Source organism: Nesoenas mayeri (genome assembly GCF_963082525.1).
Source record: "Nesoenas mayeri genome assembly, chromosome: 11".
In the NCBI taxonomy this organism is placed as follows: domain Eukaryota; kingdom Metazoa; phylum Chordata; class Aves; order Columbiformes; family Columbidae; genus Nesoenas; species Nesoenas mayeri.
In genome coordinates, this window is record NC_137563.1 from 3,344,030 (window position 1) to 3,365,649 (window position 21,620).

General features: G+C 46.1%; 1 protein-coding gene across 1 annotated transcript in view; it reads right to left on the reverse strand.

The window, feature by feature from the left end:
- The window catches only part of HDGFL3 (HDGF like 3), a 37,031-nt gene extending 18,049 nt beyond the window's left edge, over window positions 1-18,982 (reverse strand). The window contains exon 1 of the mRNA XM_080350834.1: window positions 18,274-18,982. Within this exon, the coding sequence (XP_080206960.1) occupies window positions 18,274-18,357 (84 nt within the window). The 5' untranslated portion in view covers window positions 18,358-18,982. The remainder of the gene's footprint in view (window positions 1-18,273) is intronic.
- Between the last annotated feature and the right edge of the window lie 2,638 nt (window positions 18,983-21,620).

A 21,620-nucleotide genomic window follows, 5' to 3' on the forward strand; every position in this document is an offset into this window, starting at 1 on the left:
AGACTGCGACTGCATTTTGCTCCTGGAAGGAAACAAACACATTCTAAAGTGCCCGTTACAACCTGCAATCAAACGGGAGATTCATCCCCTCCTGAACCGGAGCAGACAGTGGGTTGGCGCTTGCTGCACAGAAATCAGTGAGAGCGCTGCATGGCGTGCAAATCTGATATGTGCATCAGCAACATCATGGGCAGCCGCTTCAATTATGGCTAAAATTAAAGCAGGTGGTTTCGGGTTTCGAGTTTTATCCCCTTTGCTCCCGTTGCTGTCATATGCTTAATGAATAACAACTGCTTTCTTTTTGCACAACCTCAGCAGAGCTGCGCTTCCCAGCATTTGTTTGCCAACCGAGCAGCAGAGCTTTAAAGACGTAACTGTGTTTTTTTGTTGGTTTATTTCCCAGTAAACAAATGCCAGGCTTCTAGGGTCAGGAACACCGAACAGAAAATTCAGCTTGGACCCCTCAAACCAGAGCGGGGCTTTATGAAATGGTGTTGCTAGGGACTACCAATGTGCAAGCAAGAAATCTGTCTCCTTACATTGTCGTTTACAGGCTGGGATGTATATGCAGCCTGAATATTTTGCTCTCGGTGACGAGTAATTGCTGACTTCTCAGGTAGCATTTGCAAGCGGTTCTCAGAGGTTGGGTTTGGCAGTACCCACTGCAACCGCTTCCTCCCCGTTGCCATGAGGTCAGGGACCCAGGGAGAGAGGCTCCGGCTGGGTGGGTTGGACTGGAGTCCTGCCAGAAGGACAGAGCAGCGCTGCCCACCGAGAACAAGAGCGGCTCCCGGCAGCACTAACCATCCCCATCGCTGCTTGTGGGATAACGCAGCATATTCCAGGCAGGCGGTGGAGCTCCCTGGGAGGGCTGGTGTGGAACCAGAAGACGCTGCACCCCCGCCTGGGTGTTCTGCTCTGTGGAGCTCTACAATACATTCCCTGCAAAATGGGAAACATGTCTCTCCAAGACACAGAGAACGGCAAGCTTTGTCTGTGCGCTTGCCCGCACGGTGCAGCTGTCTGCGGAGGCTGACGCGCCGCAGCAAGGGAAGAGCAGCTCTGCCCATGGAGGCGGAAGGGCACCCAGATGTGTCCGCGTCCCCTCGCAGGGACAGCAGGTGTCACGTCGTGTGGCTATCACGAAATCTCTGTGCTGTGGACAAGCTGCTGCTCAGAAGCAGCAATTCCAGGCGGGCTGGGTGGCTTTTGAGCCAGACCCTGTTCTATTATGTTCCGACAGAATTTAACGCTGCAAAAAAAGAAAAAAGGCATTGTGCAAAAATACCTGTCGAGTCCACATGTAGAGACAAGAAAGCTTGACTTCAGCATACAGAGATGCTGATATGGGCACTGAAACCACAAGTCCTTTTATTTTGCAAAAAGAGGGAATTAAAACTGCAGAGCGGTAATCGCTGATTGTTTTGACACGCTATAAATGCCTTTGATTGGCAAAAGCACACAGAAGCATTGCAGAGATCAGTATCTCCCACTGAAATCCCCGGAGTCGCTGCACAGCAGTCGAGCAAAGGCCTATAGTATTTTTGCTGGAAAGTGGTTGAAGTTGCTTATTATTGCCCAACACATGCAAGCAGCTTGATCTTTTGCAGTTGGCTTATTAGCAGAACTCTAGATGGATAAAAGCGATACTCTTCAAAATCCATTATTAAAATAGAATATTTTGCTTTTCTGCAATGTTTTTATTCAGATGGATTTAATATGCTTTTTAATAGCTAGTGCTACTGGGAGTCAGCAGTATGGCGGTATCTCTTCTAAACCATTATTTAAAATACTGTTCTGTAAAATGTACAATATTAATTTTTTCCCCCCAGAGGATCCTAAAATGTAAAAAAAAAAAGAAAAGAAAAAAATATCCAACCTCCTCCAAGCTAAAAACGGTGACTCAGACTCTAGTACTTAAATTGAACAGCAATCCAACTAAAGCTGATTGGAGACTGTAGAATTTTCCTCTCATTTATCAGGGCTACATGATATTTGAAGCAGAGCACAACTCCTTCCCCAATGTACATCACACACTAGAACTCCTAGTGTGAAATGCTGGCATATGCACTTTTTCACCCATTAAAGAAGATAACCCTGCGAAGGGCGAGGCTAGAAGCAGAATCCAACTTAATAAGGTGGAATCGCACTGCTACAAAAGGAAAAAAAATTAAGAAGTCTCTGGGCATGGAAAAGTGCCACCAGCAAAAATAAAACGCAAAACAAGATTAAAAACAGCGGAGCATACTTTTGAGCGCTGCTGAAAAGGGCTGAAGGGTATCCTGCAGACAGCCAGAAATGACAATATAAAGACATCAATCCTACTTTTTTACTGTACATGCTCAGGACCTCAATGAGATAGAAGACAATGAAGGGTTAGTTGGAGTCCAAACAATGCTGGCAGGCAGTGTCTCACTAGGAAAGATCAGCAGTCTTGCAGCTGAGATCAGCCCCTTTACATCCCTAATTAGCAGCATATTTTTAAGACAGAAAGTTGAAATACAGTTTCTGCAGAGCTGCTTTAATCTTCAATATGAAAATGGGGCCAAAGCTTAGTTCTGCGTGACTGGTATCTATATGCATGACTTTGTAGATAACAGATCTACCCATGTGATTCACGTCCTCCGCGAGCTTTCGCGGCTGGTGGGCACAGACAGGCCGAGCAGGACACAAAGCCTAGTTAGTCCTGGCTTTGCCACCAGCCTCTGGGCTGACCTTGGCCACATCGCTGCAGCTCCAGCCCGCTCACTGTTACAAACAGGGACTACGGAACTGCTCTCCTTACAAAGCACTCGAAGTCCAGGGCTAAAATTCTAGGCATCGCTAATAACAAACACTGGCAGCTCTATCAGAGGAGGTTTTCAGGTTACCAAACTGTAATCCTCCCGGTGTGCACACCCCAAAAACGCTGCAAAAATGCGCTGTTTTCTCCAAAGTGTTTCCCTGCCACTGTGAGCAAAGCAATGGTGCTACCAGTACGACTTGTTTCCCTAAGGAAAGGCTGTGATCATGCTGTTTTCAGTCTGTTACCTGCAAGAACTCAGAGACACGTCAGACGGTTTTGCCAGACCAGGAAAAAAAGGGGAAAGGCCAAAGGGATCTTAGTTTCCCCATGTTTTGTGATGAATAGAATGTCCATCAGCAGAGGGACACACAGCCCATATGCTGAGAGACAGTTTGCAATGCGGGCTCCTCCAAAACATCAGACAATGGGCAATCCACATACAACAAAGCCAGAGAAAGAGAAACTTTAAGTTTTATGGTTCACAAAATCACTTTTTATTTGTGGATGGGTGGGGAGAGGTTGTTCATTCTCAACAAACATTGCCAGCTCTGAGGTATTTTGTGTTTTCTTTAAGCACAGTGAAGCTTGATTCTCCTTTCTCAGAATCATTCCTGAGATCTCAAAATACCGCTTGCAATGTACACCCACCTGAGCAAACCATAGTGAAGCCACCAACACCAAATGAGAGCAGCTCCTCAAGACCAAATCTGCTTATCCTACTTTATCATCTTACTACAAATATTTTCATCTTGAAATATAAAAATGTGCAAGAAATGTACATACAAAAATGCCTTTGGAAGCCATAGAGCAACTAAAACTAATTAACCAGCCAAGACATCAACAAATGAGAAATTTTAGGGACTGCACATTCACAAACACCATATTTCTCTCCTGCCACTCTCTTCTCACAAGTCAAAGGGACATGAAAAGTCATATAATCTTCCCCTCCAAGTGCTCAGATAAATCTTGCCACCTTATCTATCACATCTGCTAGAAAGAGTGGATGAATGGTGTAAGAACTCATTTTTGGCCTTCCCGTATTTACACTAGAGTTTTACTATTTAATTGATTTTGTTTGAAGGAAGAATGTTATATTCATGAGATAGGATTTTTTGTCCAGTCAAGCTGATCAAAACCTTTTCAATCAGATGCAGCCTGTCCAGAGCGTTGACATTTAGTCAAATACACACAACCAAAGGCTCATCTGTTCCCCATATCCAAAGCTCCATGTTCCACTGTTAAAGCTTTTAATAAAAGAAGTGTTGCATGTCCTTATACTGGCAAGCTTAAAGCAAAAAGGTAAGCAAATTTCCGTAAGATTGCAACCTCCTAGACTTGGCTGGCTTAATTTACTATTTCTTTTCCAATGTAATTTACGTCCCCTAAAAGCCAGTTACAAAAACTGGATTGGCACAATATTTCCAGGCTGAAGAATACTGAGTGTCCCTGCGCAATATTTGGTCTGGCTTCCCACAAAGTACACAAAACCCTGTTGACACTGCAGCTTGTGGCTAAAATTGTTTTGAGCAAGGCAATGTGATGGATGGAGATGGCAGGTCCCAGAACACGAGCCTCCAGTGTGTGTCAGGGTGAACACAAACACGCTGGAGACAAAGAAGGGAACAATCTGCTTCGCTCACTGCAGCGCGCAGGGAGGATTCCAGCTTGACACTCCAGAGGTTGCAACGATCATCTGGGCCTTTGGGTACAGAAAACCCTCCTGCTTGTCTCCTCCGTGACCTGTTTTGTCACCGTCAGCTGCAGCTAAGGAGTATAATATCAGGGGAGTGAAACGCTCTTTGTCACTAAACAAGTGCCGGCATTAAAAAAAAATGCTTATTGTTACATGGGAAAAGAACACAAAATCTTTGTCCTTTGAAAACACAGAACATTTTTAGCGTACCGCAACCCTCGGAGGTTTGGGTGAAGCAGCAGAGATGACTACATGAGTGTCCTGAGCATGAGTGCTCCAAGGGAATGGATGAGTATGATCACCAAGCATCATTGGCACACAGGCCGATTATCTTGTTGTGATGCAAATAACACGTACAACGACAACACATACACAGCCTGGGGAGAACGAGAAGCAATGAAACCCAATTGCAAAGCCAATGAAACGGAGTGATATGCAATCATTTGTCAAAGGCAGGTCTTCCTGTTTACTCTGCTGACAAACTGCAGAAGAGCTCAGCCCAGGGTCACTATAAACCCCCTCGCTGGCTGTAAATAGTTGTCTCCATCACTCCCGCAGCCTTGGCCACCATCTATGGTACAAAACTATTAAATCGGGAGATTATTTTTTAAAACGGAACTTTTGCCTGTGTTGACTGGGCCACTAAACCCACAGAACGATGAGACCCATGGAGTCACAGTGGTCTCTGCGCAGCGCTTGGACCCAACTTGGGTATTTTTACTGGGTTTGCTTTCAATCTCTGCTCAGATTTCCAGGAGCTGTCACTACGGTGTCAAATGCCTTCTCTGCAAAGTCCCTCAGTCTAGGTTAAACTCTTTGGAATTTTAATCTGTCTGCCCAAAGAGAGTCAGGAATGAGTTTTTCCAAGCCAAGTCATACTCCTCCCCACCTGCCTGTCTTTCTGCTTCCAAAACCTCAAATGAGAGTTTTCACTTCGATTTGACCAAAAACGTAATGTTGCTCAAATTTACTTAGTCCCTAAAAGATTAACAACGTTATTTACCAAAATGAACATTTCCCGCAAAAAATAAAATAAATACGTCAAGAATTGAACTCTTCACATAAAAATATTCAAAACGCTCCATTATGTACATGCAGACCTAGGAAATTAAATCCTAATTACTAAACAATGTTAGAAAAAAACTTCTCAAATGAAATAATAAAAACATGTAAGACAAAAAGATGTACTTTTAGAGCTATAAGTGGCATTAATGTCAGAGACAAGATGAACATATCAATATGGTAGCGACCAGACTTGCTAGGCTGGCATGCCCATAATTTTAAAATATGTATTTTACATCACAAACACTAAATATGACTTTCAAGCATGTGAGTACTGTCTTCTGATTTACACACATTAATCATGGGCTGCAGTTACGCTCCAGAAGTCACAAAGTTTACTCCAGAACCTGTTTTCTTCCAAAAGCCGCTGATTTTCTCTAACTTGCCTTCACCGAACAAGACCAAGGGCTCCTGCTCATTTCTAGATCAGACTTGGAGAGGTAATCAGAAGATTAAATTTAAAGGAACAATTATTTTAAAAGGATACACACTGTCAAGGGACAAATAACACATGTAGAACTGTAATAAATTGTTTTCCTGCATACATTAAATTTTTAAAACACTATTTCTGAATCAGGAACAGCACCCATACTAAGCAGGGGAGCTCAGCACTCTCCCTCGGCAGCTCGATACAAACCCATGTTTTAAATCAGGTTACCATTTTGTTTTAAAAAGCAGCTCTAAAGAACCAGCATATTATCCTAATTCATATTGTGCAAATAACTGGGAGAAGGTAGTTACACATAAAGGGAACTTGGTCAAGGAGACACATATCTGGAACTAGGCAGGACACGAGGACACATACAAATTTATCCTGGGATGCAGAGAAAGTGTTTATATACACCTCATACAAATCAACAAAATCCAACCAAAAGCCTTTCAGTCAGTATTCAAAATTGTAATTCAAAGTGCCACTTGCCTTTGCTTTTTAATGCACTGGTGATGACAGATCACACAGAATCACAGAATCGACTGGGTTGGAAAAGACCTCAGAGATCATCGAGTCCAACCCTTGGTCCAACTCTAGTCTGTTTACTAGATCATGGCACTAAGTGCCATGTCCAATCTGAGCTTAAAAACCTCCAGGGCCGGTGAGTCCAGCACCTCCCTGGGCAGCCATTCCAATGCCTGACCACTCTCTCTGTAAAGAATTTCTTCCTAATATCCAGCCTAAATTTCCCCTGGCAGAGTTGAAGCCCATGGCCCCTTGTCCTATTGCTGATGCCTGGGAGAAGAGCCCAATCCCCACCTGGCTAGAACTGCCCTTCAGGTAGTTCTAGAGAGTGCTGAGCTCACCTCTGAGTCTCCTCTTCTCCAGACTAAACAAGCCCAGCTCCCTCAGCCTCTCCCCATAGGGCTTGTGCTCAAGTCCCTTCCCCAGTCTTGTTGCTCTTCTCTGGACCCGCTCCAGCACTTCAATCTCTTTCCTGACCTGAGGGCCCAGAACTGAACACAACACTCCAGGTGTGGCCTCCCCAGTGCAGAGCACAGGGGAAGGATCACTGCCCTTGTCCTGCTGACCACGCTGGTTTGGATACAGGACAGGATACCATTGGCCTTCTTGGCCACCTGGGCACACTGTTGGCTCATGTTGAGCTTCCTGTCCATTAGTACCCCCAGGTCCCTTATGACACATGATGTGTCCAAACCACGCTCCACAACCCAGGAGTTTTAGCTCACACTGCTTTTAATTGTTGAGATCCCCAATAACCCTTTGCAATAACCCTGCCTTGGAGACCACCCCGACACCCCTGGTATCACACTAGGCCAACTGCATTGCTGACATTAGACAAACAAGTAAACTAACACCTTCATGGAGCAGCAAATGTTTCAGAAAAAGTATAAGCTTCTCCTTAAAAGATGGTTCCGCTTGCTCTCACATCTGCTGGAGAAGCTGGTGTTTCTTCTTAGCATATTGCCACTAAAATCTTAATTATTATGGGCTTCTAGAAACTTAACAGCTAGAGGGCTTGATCCTGCAAGCACAGCTGGGCGTACAGTTTGGCTGCATAAACAAAGCCTTTGTCTTTGTATGATCAGGTCCCATCCAGCACAATAACACGGCAATGCCATACACAGGTGAACCCATTCATTTGTAAGGCAGGAGATGCCATAAAACATCTTCCAAAAAATAAGGATAAAGCATTCACAGCATTTTAATGCTGAAGAGCCCTGTCTGACAAATGTGTCTTCTCTAATCTGTTTTCATCTTTTAACAAGGAATTGCCATTTTAGCAATACAAAGAACCTGCTCATAAAACTGACCCACGCCCTTACCAATAAAGAGTTTCAAACAAAGTCATTCAAACAAGGGCAGAGAAAACAAAATATTAACAGACAGAACAAGCTTATTACTGGTGATACATCATTGCAGATGCTATTAATAAAATTCTAACCACAAGGCTTAATAACTTCATGCTACCTTCTTCTAAAAGCTGTGATAGAAATACTGTGACAAAGAAAAATAAAGTTTGCACAGGAGGAAGATTTTGAAAAAGAACTCCTGATAAAAAGCAGCAAAAAGGAGTACCTGAAAATGTTAACATATGTGAGCCACCTGATCCCCACACCATATGAAAAGAATTATCTGTTGAGTTTGCTGCAGCACTAATATCTTTCCAAAGCCCTGGTATTTGGAGAGGCACCGCAGGAAGGAATGCCATCTTGTATTTCTTCTTGTTTTCAGATGAACGTTTGCCTTCTCCCTTAGGCTGTAGTCCTGCTTTTTGTTTGTACAGGCACGGCAGCACACGTAAGCAGTTTTATTGAAATCAAGGAATCTTTATGCAGTCAAATTCATTCCCTGCCTTTGGGACATGGTCTTCAAAGAGCAAATTAATGGGACAGGTATCATCTCCTTCCTGCCATTCCGCACCAAGCAGGACAGCGAGCAGCCCGCACCTTGCAGCCGATCCGCGCAGAGCGACACCGGGAGCACCCGAAATCCGCAACACAGTGCCAACAGCACGCGGCTCAGAACACAGCAACCCCAGCTCTGCAAACACTTCCACGTATTTCAACCTGAATGAACGCTACCTACTTGGATTCCAGATAACGGTATCTGAAGAAATCCTTACCGAAACACAAATTTACACCGGCTCTGATGGAAACAGTGACATCTGGGCTGAAAACCAAGTAGCATCTAATTAGTTTAAGAAAAAGATGACAAAAGATGCCACTACAGTAGGGCAGAGCGCCTGGCATGAGATGCTTTGCTTAGGCGCACTGTTTGCCAGGGTCCGCCTCACTGAACACTTTCTTTGGTGTTCTGGAAGAGGCATCTGGCACAGTAAACTCGGAACCTTTGCAAATATTAAGATAAATATAGTCTTTTATGCCCATATGTATGCATGGATAAACATGGAGTCACCCCGTGATGGTAAAACGAATATGACAACTGACTCACAGAGACCCAGGTCTGTGAGAAATAAGAACTGCAAGTAAACCGAAATTCGGTTTGCAAAAGGAAAAGGCTAACGCATCTGGGAAAAGGCATCGGCAACGTAAGACAGGGAAAGCTGGAAGCAGCAATACTACAGGAAGCCAATAGTGGACCACAAGTTACATTTGAACAACCAATGTGCTGCAAAGGTCAAGGAGATATGCAGAAACCCCCATATGCAAACACACGTCCAGGCAGACAGCTGGCACACAACCCTCGCACGCGGCAACCGCACCCAGCACAGTTATTTTGACCCTGTGCAGGACACCACCGTACGGGCGGGTAACAAGCTGAAGGAAGCTAAAGAAAAATACACACAATATTTATGTCAACGCACGCACCAGAAAGTAATCAATGGGGCTGGAGGGACTGATTTACATGCAGCGATGAACAATAAATTGTATCCCAGGGAAGGAAGGCCATGAATGACTGGCCTCACTTCTATATGAGGTGCAAATCATGGCCCTCCGCACCCGCTGGCTCTGCAGCACCCCGTGGTTGCTGTGACTGGTGATCTCTGCACAAGCAGCAGGAAAGAGGGAGAGAAAACTCCTCGAGAGAAGGAAGGACACAAACCACCCTTTGAGGGTCTAAACGCCACTCAGACAGAGCTTCCCTCCCTCCCTCCCACCCACAGCTCCTGCAATGGGAAGATACTGATACCACAGAAAAGTGGAACCCTAAGTGCCCTACATTTAAAGTTTTCCCAAAAGATACGTGGAGGAAGAGCTGGAGGAACTGCCACCTAGTTACCATCAACAGGTTAGGGACAAGGGTAACAGCCAGGAACTGAAACCTGGATTCTGATTTCATTCAGATGGAGGAGATTCCAGCTGAGGAAGATACCCCACCCTCCAGGAATTAAGAGAAGGGGTTCACAGTATCCCCCTCCTGGAAGGCTGAACACTGTAAGATGTAAGATTAGTGGAGCTGAAGTAACACAAAAGAGCTGCTTGTACCTAATGACTTTCTATGCAAAATGCATAAACATATCAAGGGAAGGACAGTAACTCCAGAATTGTTCTTTGCAACTATGGCATTTGCTCCTCTATCTGTACTTCCCTGCTTGTCCTATCTAGACTGCATCTCCAGCCTGATGCTTCATATCTCTGTAAGGTCACTCCCTATGCTAATAGTGAAGTTTCAATATGTACTTATATTTAGTACATTTAGTAATCCAGTCTGATATGGGATTGATTCCCAGAACTGGTTTGCATTATTGTGCAACTGAGTCTTGAGCTCTCCCAGGCTTAAGGTTTCTTCTACTCGTGGCCTCAGTGTGGTTGTACTTTCTGTTGTAAGTAGCTTCAATGGTAGGTGCTTTCCAAGCCCAAGGAGTACAAAAGACTTTAAAGGCTGACACATTGTTTCCTAGTTGACATCAGTGACACCACAGTGATATCTGTAAAGTTCCTACAGTCAGGAATTTTTCCCTTCCTCCCGGCCCTACTTACTCTGATGTATGTAGGATGCTTTGTTAACTCATGGTCTTAAAGCTGGTATTTGGTGTATGATATTCCTTGCCCTGTTTCTCCTCTTTTGTTACATGATGTCTTCTATTCAAGCAGCCAAACTAGAGCTGGCAGCCTCTCTCTAGGTTTTTTTTACACGTCGCTGCAAGGCAAAATAAACAGTTGTTTCCAGTTTGCATTTTCAGGGCTACAGATGCTAATTATCCTTTCAGCCTGCTAAAGGAAAACTGAAAGAGACTTAAACGTACTTTTCTAAGGCATATACCACAGTCTATGGACACCTGTCCCTTCTAACTGTGCTACCAGAGCACAGTACAATATCGTCTCCTCCCTTTATGCTGACTCCAAAGGCATTTTCAGCAGGGCTCTACAAAAGGGCAGGAGACAGAGATTAAGTCCTACTGAAATTCAAGAACATTACGTGTCTTTCTGGAGCAGCAGTGATGCCAAGGATAATATTTGGGTTGACCTGAGACCGTTTGAAGGATGGGGAACTTTAAAACAGGGCTGTAGGAACTGCATCATAACATGGGAAGTTCATTGTTTTGTTAGGATGCTGTAGTACTTACTCAAATTTCTTACCTTCCTTTTGTTTCCTACCAAAAAAATAATATAAACAAACAAACAAGCAAAAACCCAGGCCCAAAGCAAGGTCTCAGATGCCCTTCAGGTAAAACTAAGTCTAATCAAGACTGTCATGTCAAATAGTCCGCATAGAAGAAAGTAAAACTGGAAAAGAATCTGCAGTTTATATTCAATTTCTGTATCAAGTTTCGAACTGGCTGTTACACAAATCAATGAAACAGTCTCAGATGTGCAAAGCCAGTAATGCAAAGACTTTCCCAAGAGAAGGAAGCGAAGATCTGTTTCCTTCTTTAAGTTTGAGAAGCTTTACCTCATGACACTTACTCGTTTGCCAAATATTTCTTGGAATCTTTCAAATAAGTGTTTATTCTAGTTGCTCCTGTTGTGCTCCAGCCAAACTACTGGGCCCTTCTCTGTTGATGCTGCTTCTATTGGAGTCCAGAGACAAGTGATGTGCTCCTCCCTGTGCTTTAAGTATTTATGTTTTCTCTGGGGGTCTGCGTGCCTATGCACGGAATAGCTGTGTGCATGCACACATACCTATCCACCGTATGCACAGATACAGATGACACAGGGGCAGGCTTGGAAGGCACGAAGGTACCTAAAGATACATCAAAATGCTGATGTTCAGCTAATTCCTCACACCTTTAAAAAGCCGGTTCCCCGACCTCTGCCTGCCTGCTCCACACAGGCTACTTTCCAGTGTTTGTTGCTATATTTATCACTCGAATTACAGTATTATAGAGAAGCCTTGGGCAGACTTGTTCTCCCTTATGCCTCTCAAGCACACAGTGGAAAGGTCTTCACTGCTCAGACAACACCATTTCAAACAGTTAAAATGTCCAAGCGCTCACATTGTCATCACTTTTCCAGCATTATCAGGAAATCCTTTCATCTATCTTCAATGACAATTGTGTATACTTACTGCCAGCAATCACTTGCTTACAAGATGTTTATTACCCTAAATGTAGGAAGGCTCGTTAACGCATTATTATGATGGGGAAATCAGGAAATGAAGAGTTAAGCCTGAAAACTCAGCCTTCGTTTTGCTGCCTACACTAACAAACCCTTCCAGTCGAGGGTCCAAACAGGTTGTTTGCACAATAATAAAGAGATCTATCAATTAATGTAATGGGAGCTAACATTTCTTGTAACTTTGCAGTAAGAACATACAGATTGACTTGACAGGCTACAGATTTCACTGAGAGAGACGCCCTTCTTTCAGATAAAACATATGTCCAATGATTTCCACGAGATTAGTTGATGAAAATTATTCAGTGGCTTCAAAATGACATGGAGAAATATCTAACAAAAAGCCTGTACAGTATGGGAATGACAAAATTTAATTGTTTATTGCCTCAAAACTTCTGAGACCACTGTCTTCCTTCTGGGTTAGCTTCACTTGGACTTAAAATCACGGCACTGCAGGAGGAAATGTTATTCATCTATTGTCATTTACACAAAAAGATGAGACTTGCACATTTGGGGCTGGTTATTTCGACTAATTAAAAAAGAGAGAGATTTAAAGAATTGAATTTTAAACAAGTTTTCCCAAATATCCCTGCCTGTGCTAACAACAAGCATCGAACATCCTGCCCCAAAGTGATTCGTTTGCCAAACACGAGCAACTAACTGGAAAGATATTAGTGTAAGCAATGCTTCAGCTTTATGGATAAAAATTACGGGACAGCTGGCCGGGGAAGCCAAGGGCTTCACCATTAGTTCCTTGGTCAAGGCAGAGCCCTGCAGTGATCAGCAAATCTTATCTCAGAGAGGAACAAACAGAGAAACTGCCTGCAGATCTCCAAGGAGTGATGTATGAGTGAGGTACATAATTAAAGAGGGAGAGAAATGGAAGAAGCTCAGAGTTGGTAAAGGAGAAGTCACAGGAGACTCATATTTAGTAACAAGGCAAAAGTGAGGTCATAAGACAGCAACCAAAAGGGGAAAAAGGAGAAACGCACATGGTGAAGGACTGGACAGGTCCCAAATGGCCAAGGAGAAAAGCTGAAAAGACTGCAGACTGGCTTTTGGCAGAAAAACACAGAGAAAGATCTGTTGTCTATTTCTGATGGACCCTTTGAAGTTTTCTGGATCTAATCTGACTTTTGCCTGTCATTCTTTGCCAAAAAAGATAAACCCTGCCATGGAAAATCTACCTTCCCTTATCCTTACACTAGTAAGAAAACAAATGGTCTGTTTTAAATATCAAACACTTCAAATGTCGAATCTTTCTTCTATGATGTGTTTGAGGGTTTGATTTTTCCAAGCTGTCACACTTGCAATTAAAACTGACCAAAGTTGTTCCTGGTTAAGCATCTTGTATTTCACCAGACTATGGCAGGACACGGGCCTTAGTCCACAGAGATGACCCACCAGCTCCATCCATGCCCCACTGAATGGGAAGAGAGAGGTTTATTCACCAAAGTGCCTGTGTAGGGGTGTCCAAACTACACATATCTAATTTTTTTTACTGATGCTGAAAGTCTACTGGAATTCTGTAGTAGTAATTTCTTTTAATAGTCTCTAATATTATATTAAACTATAATACTGTAGTGTTACTAGCCTTATCTTTTTAGGCTCTTGTGTAACAAAGTTTCTAGGCATAAGCTTACCTCTAAGCCCTTCCCTTGGATTACTTTGGTTCATACTTTACGGTGCCTTCATTTTCATGACTTGCTAGATGGGGAACATGGTCAACAATACTGAAAAAACATGCTCAGCTAAACATTATCATGTAATCCTTACATTTGTAATGCTCAGCCTGCCACAGACACTAGTTCCCAATAAAATGATAGCATATACTATGTATTACTCTAAGCAATACACCGAAAACTTCATACCCATTTGCAACTCTGATACATTAAAATGCCCCAAATACCATTTTGCCGTTGCTATTGGCAGATGCTCTTTAATAACAATATTCACATATGAGGATTGTCAGCTAGCCAGCAAATCTGAAGGTCAAGTAGGTGTTAATTCAGAGTAGCAATAAAGGACCTGGACAAAACAAACAGGATCCCAGAAAACTGGAAATTCACCTTCACAAGACAGTAAATACACGTAAATAATAGTGTGACACTGGCACTTTAAAGGCTGCGCTCTCCCCCCAGCACAAAACGCTCTGAATAGCTCTAAACATTCATGTGTTTTACACTAAGATACATTGTCTTACCTGCTTGGATCGCCTTTGTATTGCCCCAAATCAACTTTACCATCCCCACACAAACTATTTGCGTCTACTCAAATCTAGTTCTGGTCTCCCCAGCTGCAGGAACCCAGGTTTCTGTTCAATAATGGCATCAGCCATTTACTTGGGCATGCTCTTATTTTATTGAGGTCATTCCAGACTTTTTCCTCCGCTCTCTACAGCTGCATTAACAGCTTCCTTCCTATTTTTAAATCAGCAGCTAATTTCAGCAACTAAGTGCTTATTGTTTCTACAGGGTCACTCATAAAACAAACACCATTATTGATCTTTCTGAATCTACCACCAGTTTTTCCCTTTTATCTCATCCGAGTGACTACTCAAGGGGCAATTTCTCGATAAGCCAGGACATCTATCCTAGATAAACTAGGGTATTTGAAGAAAGACATTTTTCTGTCTATGTGTGCTAATGCAGCTCCTATCACAGCAGCAGCCAAGCAACTCATAAATGTTAGTGATTTTGACTCCACGCCACCTTTTTAAAGGGAAAAGTGTTGATAACTGTCATTTACAAACAGGGAACTAAGACAGTGCTTCAAAAGCAAAGACCACTCATGAAATCTAGACCAAATCAAATCCTTATTTCCCGTATTTTAACCATAACATCACCCTCCCTGGAAACACGATTGCTTATTTGTTCCATTACAGCAACTGATGACCTGGCCAGTTGTATTTATTCTGCATTTCTGATGAGCACCTGACATCACGGGCTAACATAAAAACCATGGCAAACCAACCTGCTGCCAGAATGTTATCTACTGTTATTCATTAAGCTTCAATATAATTCTTGGAGCCTAAACCTATTCACTGTCTTCCAGTTAAGCTAAAGAAAACTTTGGCTTTGCCCAAGAAAACGCGACACTAAAATGTAAAGCAGCCCTTTCCAGGTAGTAAGAACTAAGTGACATCTTTCAGACACCAGGTATCTAAAAGCATCTTTTGAAGACAGTAGTTTTATTCACCGATTCTATTTGAACAGGGTATGTAAAGATAAGATTTACTGGCCATTACAGTTTTGGCTAAGTGTGGCAAGTTTGGTCCGTATCCAATAATCTCTATACTAACACACAATAAACTTTAAATGTAGTTTGACTGCTATAAAGGACCATCAATCATAAGACTACATTTTTCAATGGTCCCTGGGCTTATCATCGGTACCTGGCCACTTTCTTCGTGGTTTCTCTCTCTTTACTCACAGCGACGAGAGTCAGGCCTGTCAGTCTTGTTCTTCTAATGAGATATAAGAGTAACTGAGCGGGGCGCGGATCCCAATGAGATGTGCTGTATGACACTACCCATGCACACAAAAACACACGGCTGATTCTGAGCCAGGTCGGTTATGCCTGTGCCTTCATGGAAGGGCAGGCAGATTCGCTCTGTCCTGCTTTAACACGTCTCAGGTTTATTAAACACAGTTTAAGGAGTTTATCCCTAGACAGGAAATTCAAGCCAAAGGGCTCTGAGATGCAAACCACCATGTGGTAGGCGCAATAATACTGCCATTTAAATGTATTGTTACTTGTATTATTAAGCTAATATATCGGCATGAAATATGGAAGTTTTTACATGAGAATACAAAGATCAAACACACTAATTGCACAATGAATAGAGAAGCAGGTAGCAAACACTCAAGGATCTGGAAACAAGTGAATCTGCTGGATAAAAGGCACTCATTTAATCAGAGTATCTGAGTTGCGTTCTCAACTCAAATACTTCCTTTCTTTTTATTTGTATATAATAATGTTTTGTGGGAAACAAAATGAGACTAGTCTCCTCACTAGGCTTTTCCTTTGCTTAAGGAAGTGTGCATCAGGCAAGACTTGTCAGCCAAGATGAAGGAAAGTCCTAGTATAGATGGTATAAACTCTTTATTTTTCACAAGCAATACATTAGGTTTAGGTAGCAATCAGCCTGATCTAACAAGAAATTGTAAATAAGTGCATTACGTGCTACAAGAGCACATTCTGTGTCTCTTGACACCCAGGTGAACTGAAACCCAGTACCGATGCTCTCCTAGCCTGGCCGCCCTCTTCCTACCTGATGGTAGACTCTGGGCTCTCCACAGTTTCTACCTCCACTTCCTAAGTCATGTTAAAACCAGACAGTGCTTTGTCTTCACTTGTACTTTACACCCTATTAGTTTGCACAAAGGAAGGAAGTTATGTTAATAGCACACCTATTTTTTCATCCTAGTGAAGATGTACCCTGTTGGATATTCTTGCCATTCAAATACCTATTTAGACACCCAGTCGAAGGCTATGACCAGCTGCCTAGTGTATAAAGGTGTTGTTGAAGGCAAGAAAATGCCATTAAAACAAAAGACCCTGTTCTGCTGCTGGGTAAACAAATGGGAGTTTTAGCAAGTCTCAGAAAGGAAAGGGATTAACATGCTTCAACGTGGTAATGGTCTCAACTGTTCACATTAGAATTTCCACAGTAAATTAAAGCACGACAGAGGTAGGAAAGAAGTCAATTTTCAGTGGCTCACGCTGTTCTGCTGACATAAATTGCCGTTTTTTAGTTAGTATATCCACCAACCTGTATAATGATAGAATAACAAAACCACAACGTAGTGAAGCCTTTTGCATGCTAATTTTAGCCTGCTCTGCCAAAATAATTGAATGCATCACCTTATTTACATGCCTCCAGACATCTAGCACCCTCTCACCATTCTTTCTTCACTGCCCCTTGCTTAAGCGTGTGGTGCTGGCCTTCCCTCCCGTACGCTGCCGTTCGACACTTCTGCTTCCTCGGTTATCCTCAGGACACTTTTCAATCCACTTTCCACCACTGACAGCCATTCCCCTCGCCGGCTCTCTTGCCAAGCGCAATGCTCCATGTCCATCCATCCTTATCCTTGCCCATCCATGTTTTCCCACATGTTGCATACAACGCTTCACTATCTTCACGCTCTTTACAAAGACCAGTAACTTCCCTTTGCCTACAAAATGACAGCATGAGCCTGGCCCTGGTAAGGCTGGAGAAGACAAGCGAACGCTGAATGAGTTCAAACAACACGTGTTGCACGGCGAGTTTACACAACAGTGACCAAAAAGGAGGGAAGGGACAGGCCGTGTGAGCCTGCCACGGTACCAGACCCTCTGGAGAAAGCTCTGCTCTGTGTTGCTGTGGCAGCACCCAAAATGAACCTTTAAACACAATGGGGCGCTTCTCTGAATGCCAAATGCCCACGATGCCTTTGCACCTCAGTTATATCACAGCGGCATAAACCAAAAAGCGACAAAGGACTCTGCAAGCAAGCCAACACAGTAAAAGGCAGAATAAAGCCGGGGCTGAGCGGGAGGCCCAGCACCCAAACAGCCTCTGCACAGCGCCCGGATGGGCCCCGCGGCACAGCCAGGCCCGGCTTCCCCTCCGCCAGCCGCCCCACGCCGGGCCGCGCCTCCCGCCGCCCCGGGGACACCCGCGGCCGCTTCCCCCTGCGTGCCCGCGGCCTCGCCCCTCCACACATGCCGCCTCTAGCCCGGCCCTGCCCCACGCCGTGCCCCTTCCCGCACGGGGCTCCAGGCCTGCGCCGAGGCCTTGTCTCCCACCCGGGCGCTGGGCCGCGCAGAGCCCGCGGGAGGCGGCCGCCCTGCCCTGCCCTGCCCGCCCTGCCCCGGGCGGCGGGCCCGGGGGGAGCTGCGGGCCCCTCCGCCCCAGAGGGGAGCCGGGGGGCCGGGGCGAGGGAGGGCGTATAATAAACAGCATGGTTGTGATGCGGGCAGGGCTGCCGGCTCCCCGAGCCTCCTCCCCGCGATAGCAGCCCAGGTACAGCCCGCGCTCGCCCCCCTCCCTCCTGCCTCCTCCTCCTCCTCCTCCTCCTCCCGGGGGGCCGGGGAGAAACCTGAAGATCAAAGAAAAGATGCACAATAATGCCGGGGTGGGCGCGCAGCGCGGCCCCCGTGCGGCGGGGCCGGGGCCGGGGCCTCCAGCGGAGCCTCACGGCGGCCCGGCCGCTGCCCGCCCGGCGGGAGGGCGAGGGGGGCGGCGGCGCGGGGCCCGGCGCCCCGCCGCGGTACTCACCCGGGCCGGCCAGTGCGGGTACCCCTTCATTTTGGCGAACACCAGGTCTCCAGCCTTGTATTCTCGGGGCCGCGGACGAGCCATCGGGAGCCGCCGCGGGAGCTGCCGTGTGTCCCCCCGCCCTCCCACACCCCCCCGCCCCGCACACGCCGCCCCGGGGGCAGCCGGGCGAGCCCCCGCGGGGTGCGATGTGCCCGGGCACGGGGCGCAGCCGGGAGCGGGGCCGGGCCGCGGGCAATCCCCGATCTCTCCGGCGGCGGCGGCGGCGGCGGCGGCGGCGGCGGGAGGAGATGGGGTGTGTGTGTGAGTGTGTGTGTGTGACTGTGTGTGTGAGTGTGTACGCGGGGGAGGGGGAGGCCTTGGACACAACCCCAGCAGCCCCCGGTCCCAGGGAGCCGGCTGGCGGCGGGGCGCCTGGCCGGGCGGGGGCGGCCGGGGAGCCCTCACCCCGCGGCGGCGGGCGGGCGCGGCGCTGCCCGCGGCCCCCCCGTGCGAGCTGGCTACGCCGCCCGCTCCATCCCCGCCGCAGCCGCCGCGGCCCCGGGAAGATGGAGCCGTCTCCTCCGAATTACTCCTCGGGCAGCGACCGAAAACAGGATCTTCTCATCCGCCCCCCCCGCCCGCGCCTCTCCCCGCACTTTGCCTTCCTGTTATTTTCTAGGTACACAGATCGGTTTCTATGAAAATAGGAGAGCAGAGAGCGGCTGCAGTCGCTGCCGGCCCTGCCCTCTCCGCTGAAGCATGACATGGTTCTTTATGCGCGCCCGACATGGAGGCGGCGAGGAGAGGGCGCCTGAGCGCGGCTGATTTTGGCAGCAGGGCCCCCGAGTTCCCCCGCCGCAGGCTCCCAGCCCTTGGGCCTGGGGGTGCCCTGTCCCCCCTGGCACAGAGGCCAAGAGTCCGGCACAGATGGGCTCCCTGGGCTCCCCGTGCGGCTGGTGCACGCCCTGTCAGCAGCCCCCTTGCTGAGGGTGCCCGCAGACCCCTGGCGTGACCCCGACCCCACATGCAGCCAAACCCCGGACTCTTGGGCAAAGGCTCCAGGTCACAGGGTTTTCCCAATTTCTGTACCCAGGCTCTTCCCCACCGCCGACCCCTCCACCTTCATTCCCAGCCTAAACCTCAAAAAACCCCACAGCCACAAAGACCTGGATGTGGGATCTGCTTAAATTCACAACAGGGGCGTCCCATCGGAGGGCACGTGGGTCCTGGCTCTTGGTGCCAGCTTTTACAAACACGCATCTCTGTCGGAGGGAAGCAGTGGGAACTCGCAAATCCAAACCCCAGATATCGCTGCTTTTACCAAAATGTTACCGGTTGAGTTGTAATGTTCAGAAAACAATTATTATTGCCGTCTATTATACTGAAGTGTCGTCTAGAGGATCAAAACTAGGAGGCACCTGCAAGCTGGGCCACAACTGAAAAAGTTTAGGGAAGGTTTTTCTGCAGGTTTGGTTGGTGTAATAAATAATGGTCAAGGTTGTTGAACAAATCGAGTAGGGTTCAATCATATTATGCATATCATTGTAAGAAGTAATTGCGTTTGTGCAAGTTTCATTATATTTTGTAGAAAATAGTAGTTAAGCCAATGGCCGGATGCCGGACCCCAACCAAGCCAATGGCCGGATGGTGCAACAGATAACAGAGCTCCCAGATGGTGTAACAGATAACAGAACTCCAGAGGCAGAAACACCAAGCGACACCCAGCAACATCTTTCACTGTCAACTAGCCAACCAGGAGCTAACTCGTCAGGGTGTCCCAGCGCGTGAACAAGTGTATAACATATATAAGCACATACGAAAAGTTGAATTTTGTGCCGTGGTGGAACTGAGCTTCCCCCGGTCACCCAGCGCTGTTTTGCCTAATTACTGCTTGCTTTAAATTCACTTGCTCAATAAAATTAATTAATTGGCTCAAAGACTTGTCTTCATTTATAACAGTTGGGGTTGTAGGAGTGGGTTCCCCAGCTATTCCAACATGCAAGATGGCAACTGTCCCCTTTGGGGTTAGGGAGGCAGCTCTGGCTGGGTGCTTCTCGCCTGGCTGCAGGCGGTTCCCGCTGATGGGGAGGAAATAAGGTGGGTGAAGGCGGTACGGTTACGTTTCAGGCAGGGAGTAGATGGACCACAGAGAGCACTACCAGTCTGTAAAAGCCGGGAATGGCAGAGAGAGAAAGGAACACCTCTTCTAGCACCTCTTCCTGGGCTGCAACAGGACCAAGAAGACTCTTAGTGTTTATGGTGTCCCCAGATGTGGCTCTGGTACCCAAATGCTGCTGTTGGTAGTAGCTGAGTCAATGAAGTTTGTCACTCTGGGTGGTAAAACAGGATAAGGCCTTCTCTGCTGGGGGAAGCGCTGCTGTAAAACCATCAGCTTGGGTATTCAGTAGCAACCTAACAATGGAAAAAAAAATCCAAGGAGCTGGATGAACATTTAGATGATTAGCTGGCACCGTGCTCAGCACTGTTATCTGCTTCTGAAGTACCGAGATCAGTGACAGGGTTGCCAACGCAGCCACCTTCAGTATAGACATGTGGCCAAACAGCTCACTTTCACTTTCACATCAGATAGGATTTTGCATCCGTTTAAACCCATACCTCATTTCAGCTTAAATTCTCTTCAGAAAAATGTGATATAAAATCTCTGAGTACAGGAGCTGTGGACTCTATCCAAAACAGTCCTGTGTGTTTTGTCTCACCTCCCATTCCTTTACTATCTCCCCAAACCAGCCTTATGTCTGGAATACTTTCATCTACAGATATAAATAGTTCTTTCTAGTAACTTATTTCACGACCTTAAATCAGGAATGAACAGGATCTATGCCAATTCCTTCCCAAAGGAAGCAGTACACATTAAATACGCATCCATGCAATAATGTATTGGTAATGTCGGAATAGCAACATTTGAAGTGACTAGATACTGAACTACAACATCTAATTGAAATGTCCGCCTTTTCACTTTTGTTTGTCCCAGCACTGGTGTCTGCAGAGGATGCGGTGAATGAATGATGTTGCTAGTCTGCAGTGAAGATAATCACATACTGGAGCTCCAAAGAAAACTCATCCCATGGACGTGCAAGGATGCATCTCTCTTTTGTGTATAGGCTGCAAAGGATAAATGAGTTGCCAAGGTAAGAACTCTACTCAGGTTTGGCCAGCTGCAGACTCTTGGACATACTTTGCAGACAGTTCCTCCATCAAGCCGTGGTTAAGATGCTGGGAAAGGATGGGGAAGATAAAGCAAATTTCCCTGCTGATAACTGAAAAACCAAACCAAACGTTACACACATCACCAGCATGGAAAGCCACCTCAGCACGAGCAGCAAAGGAGTTTCTTAGTGTGCATA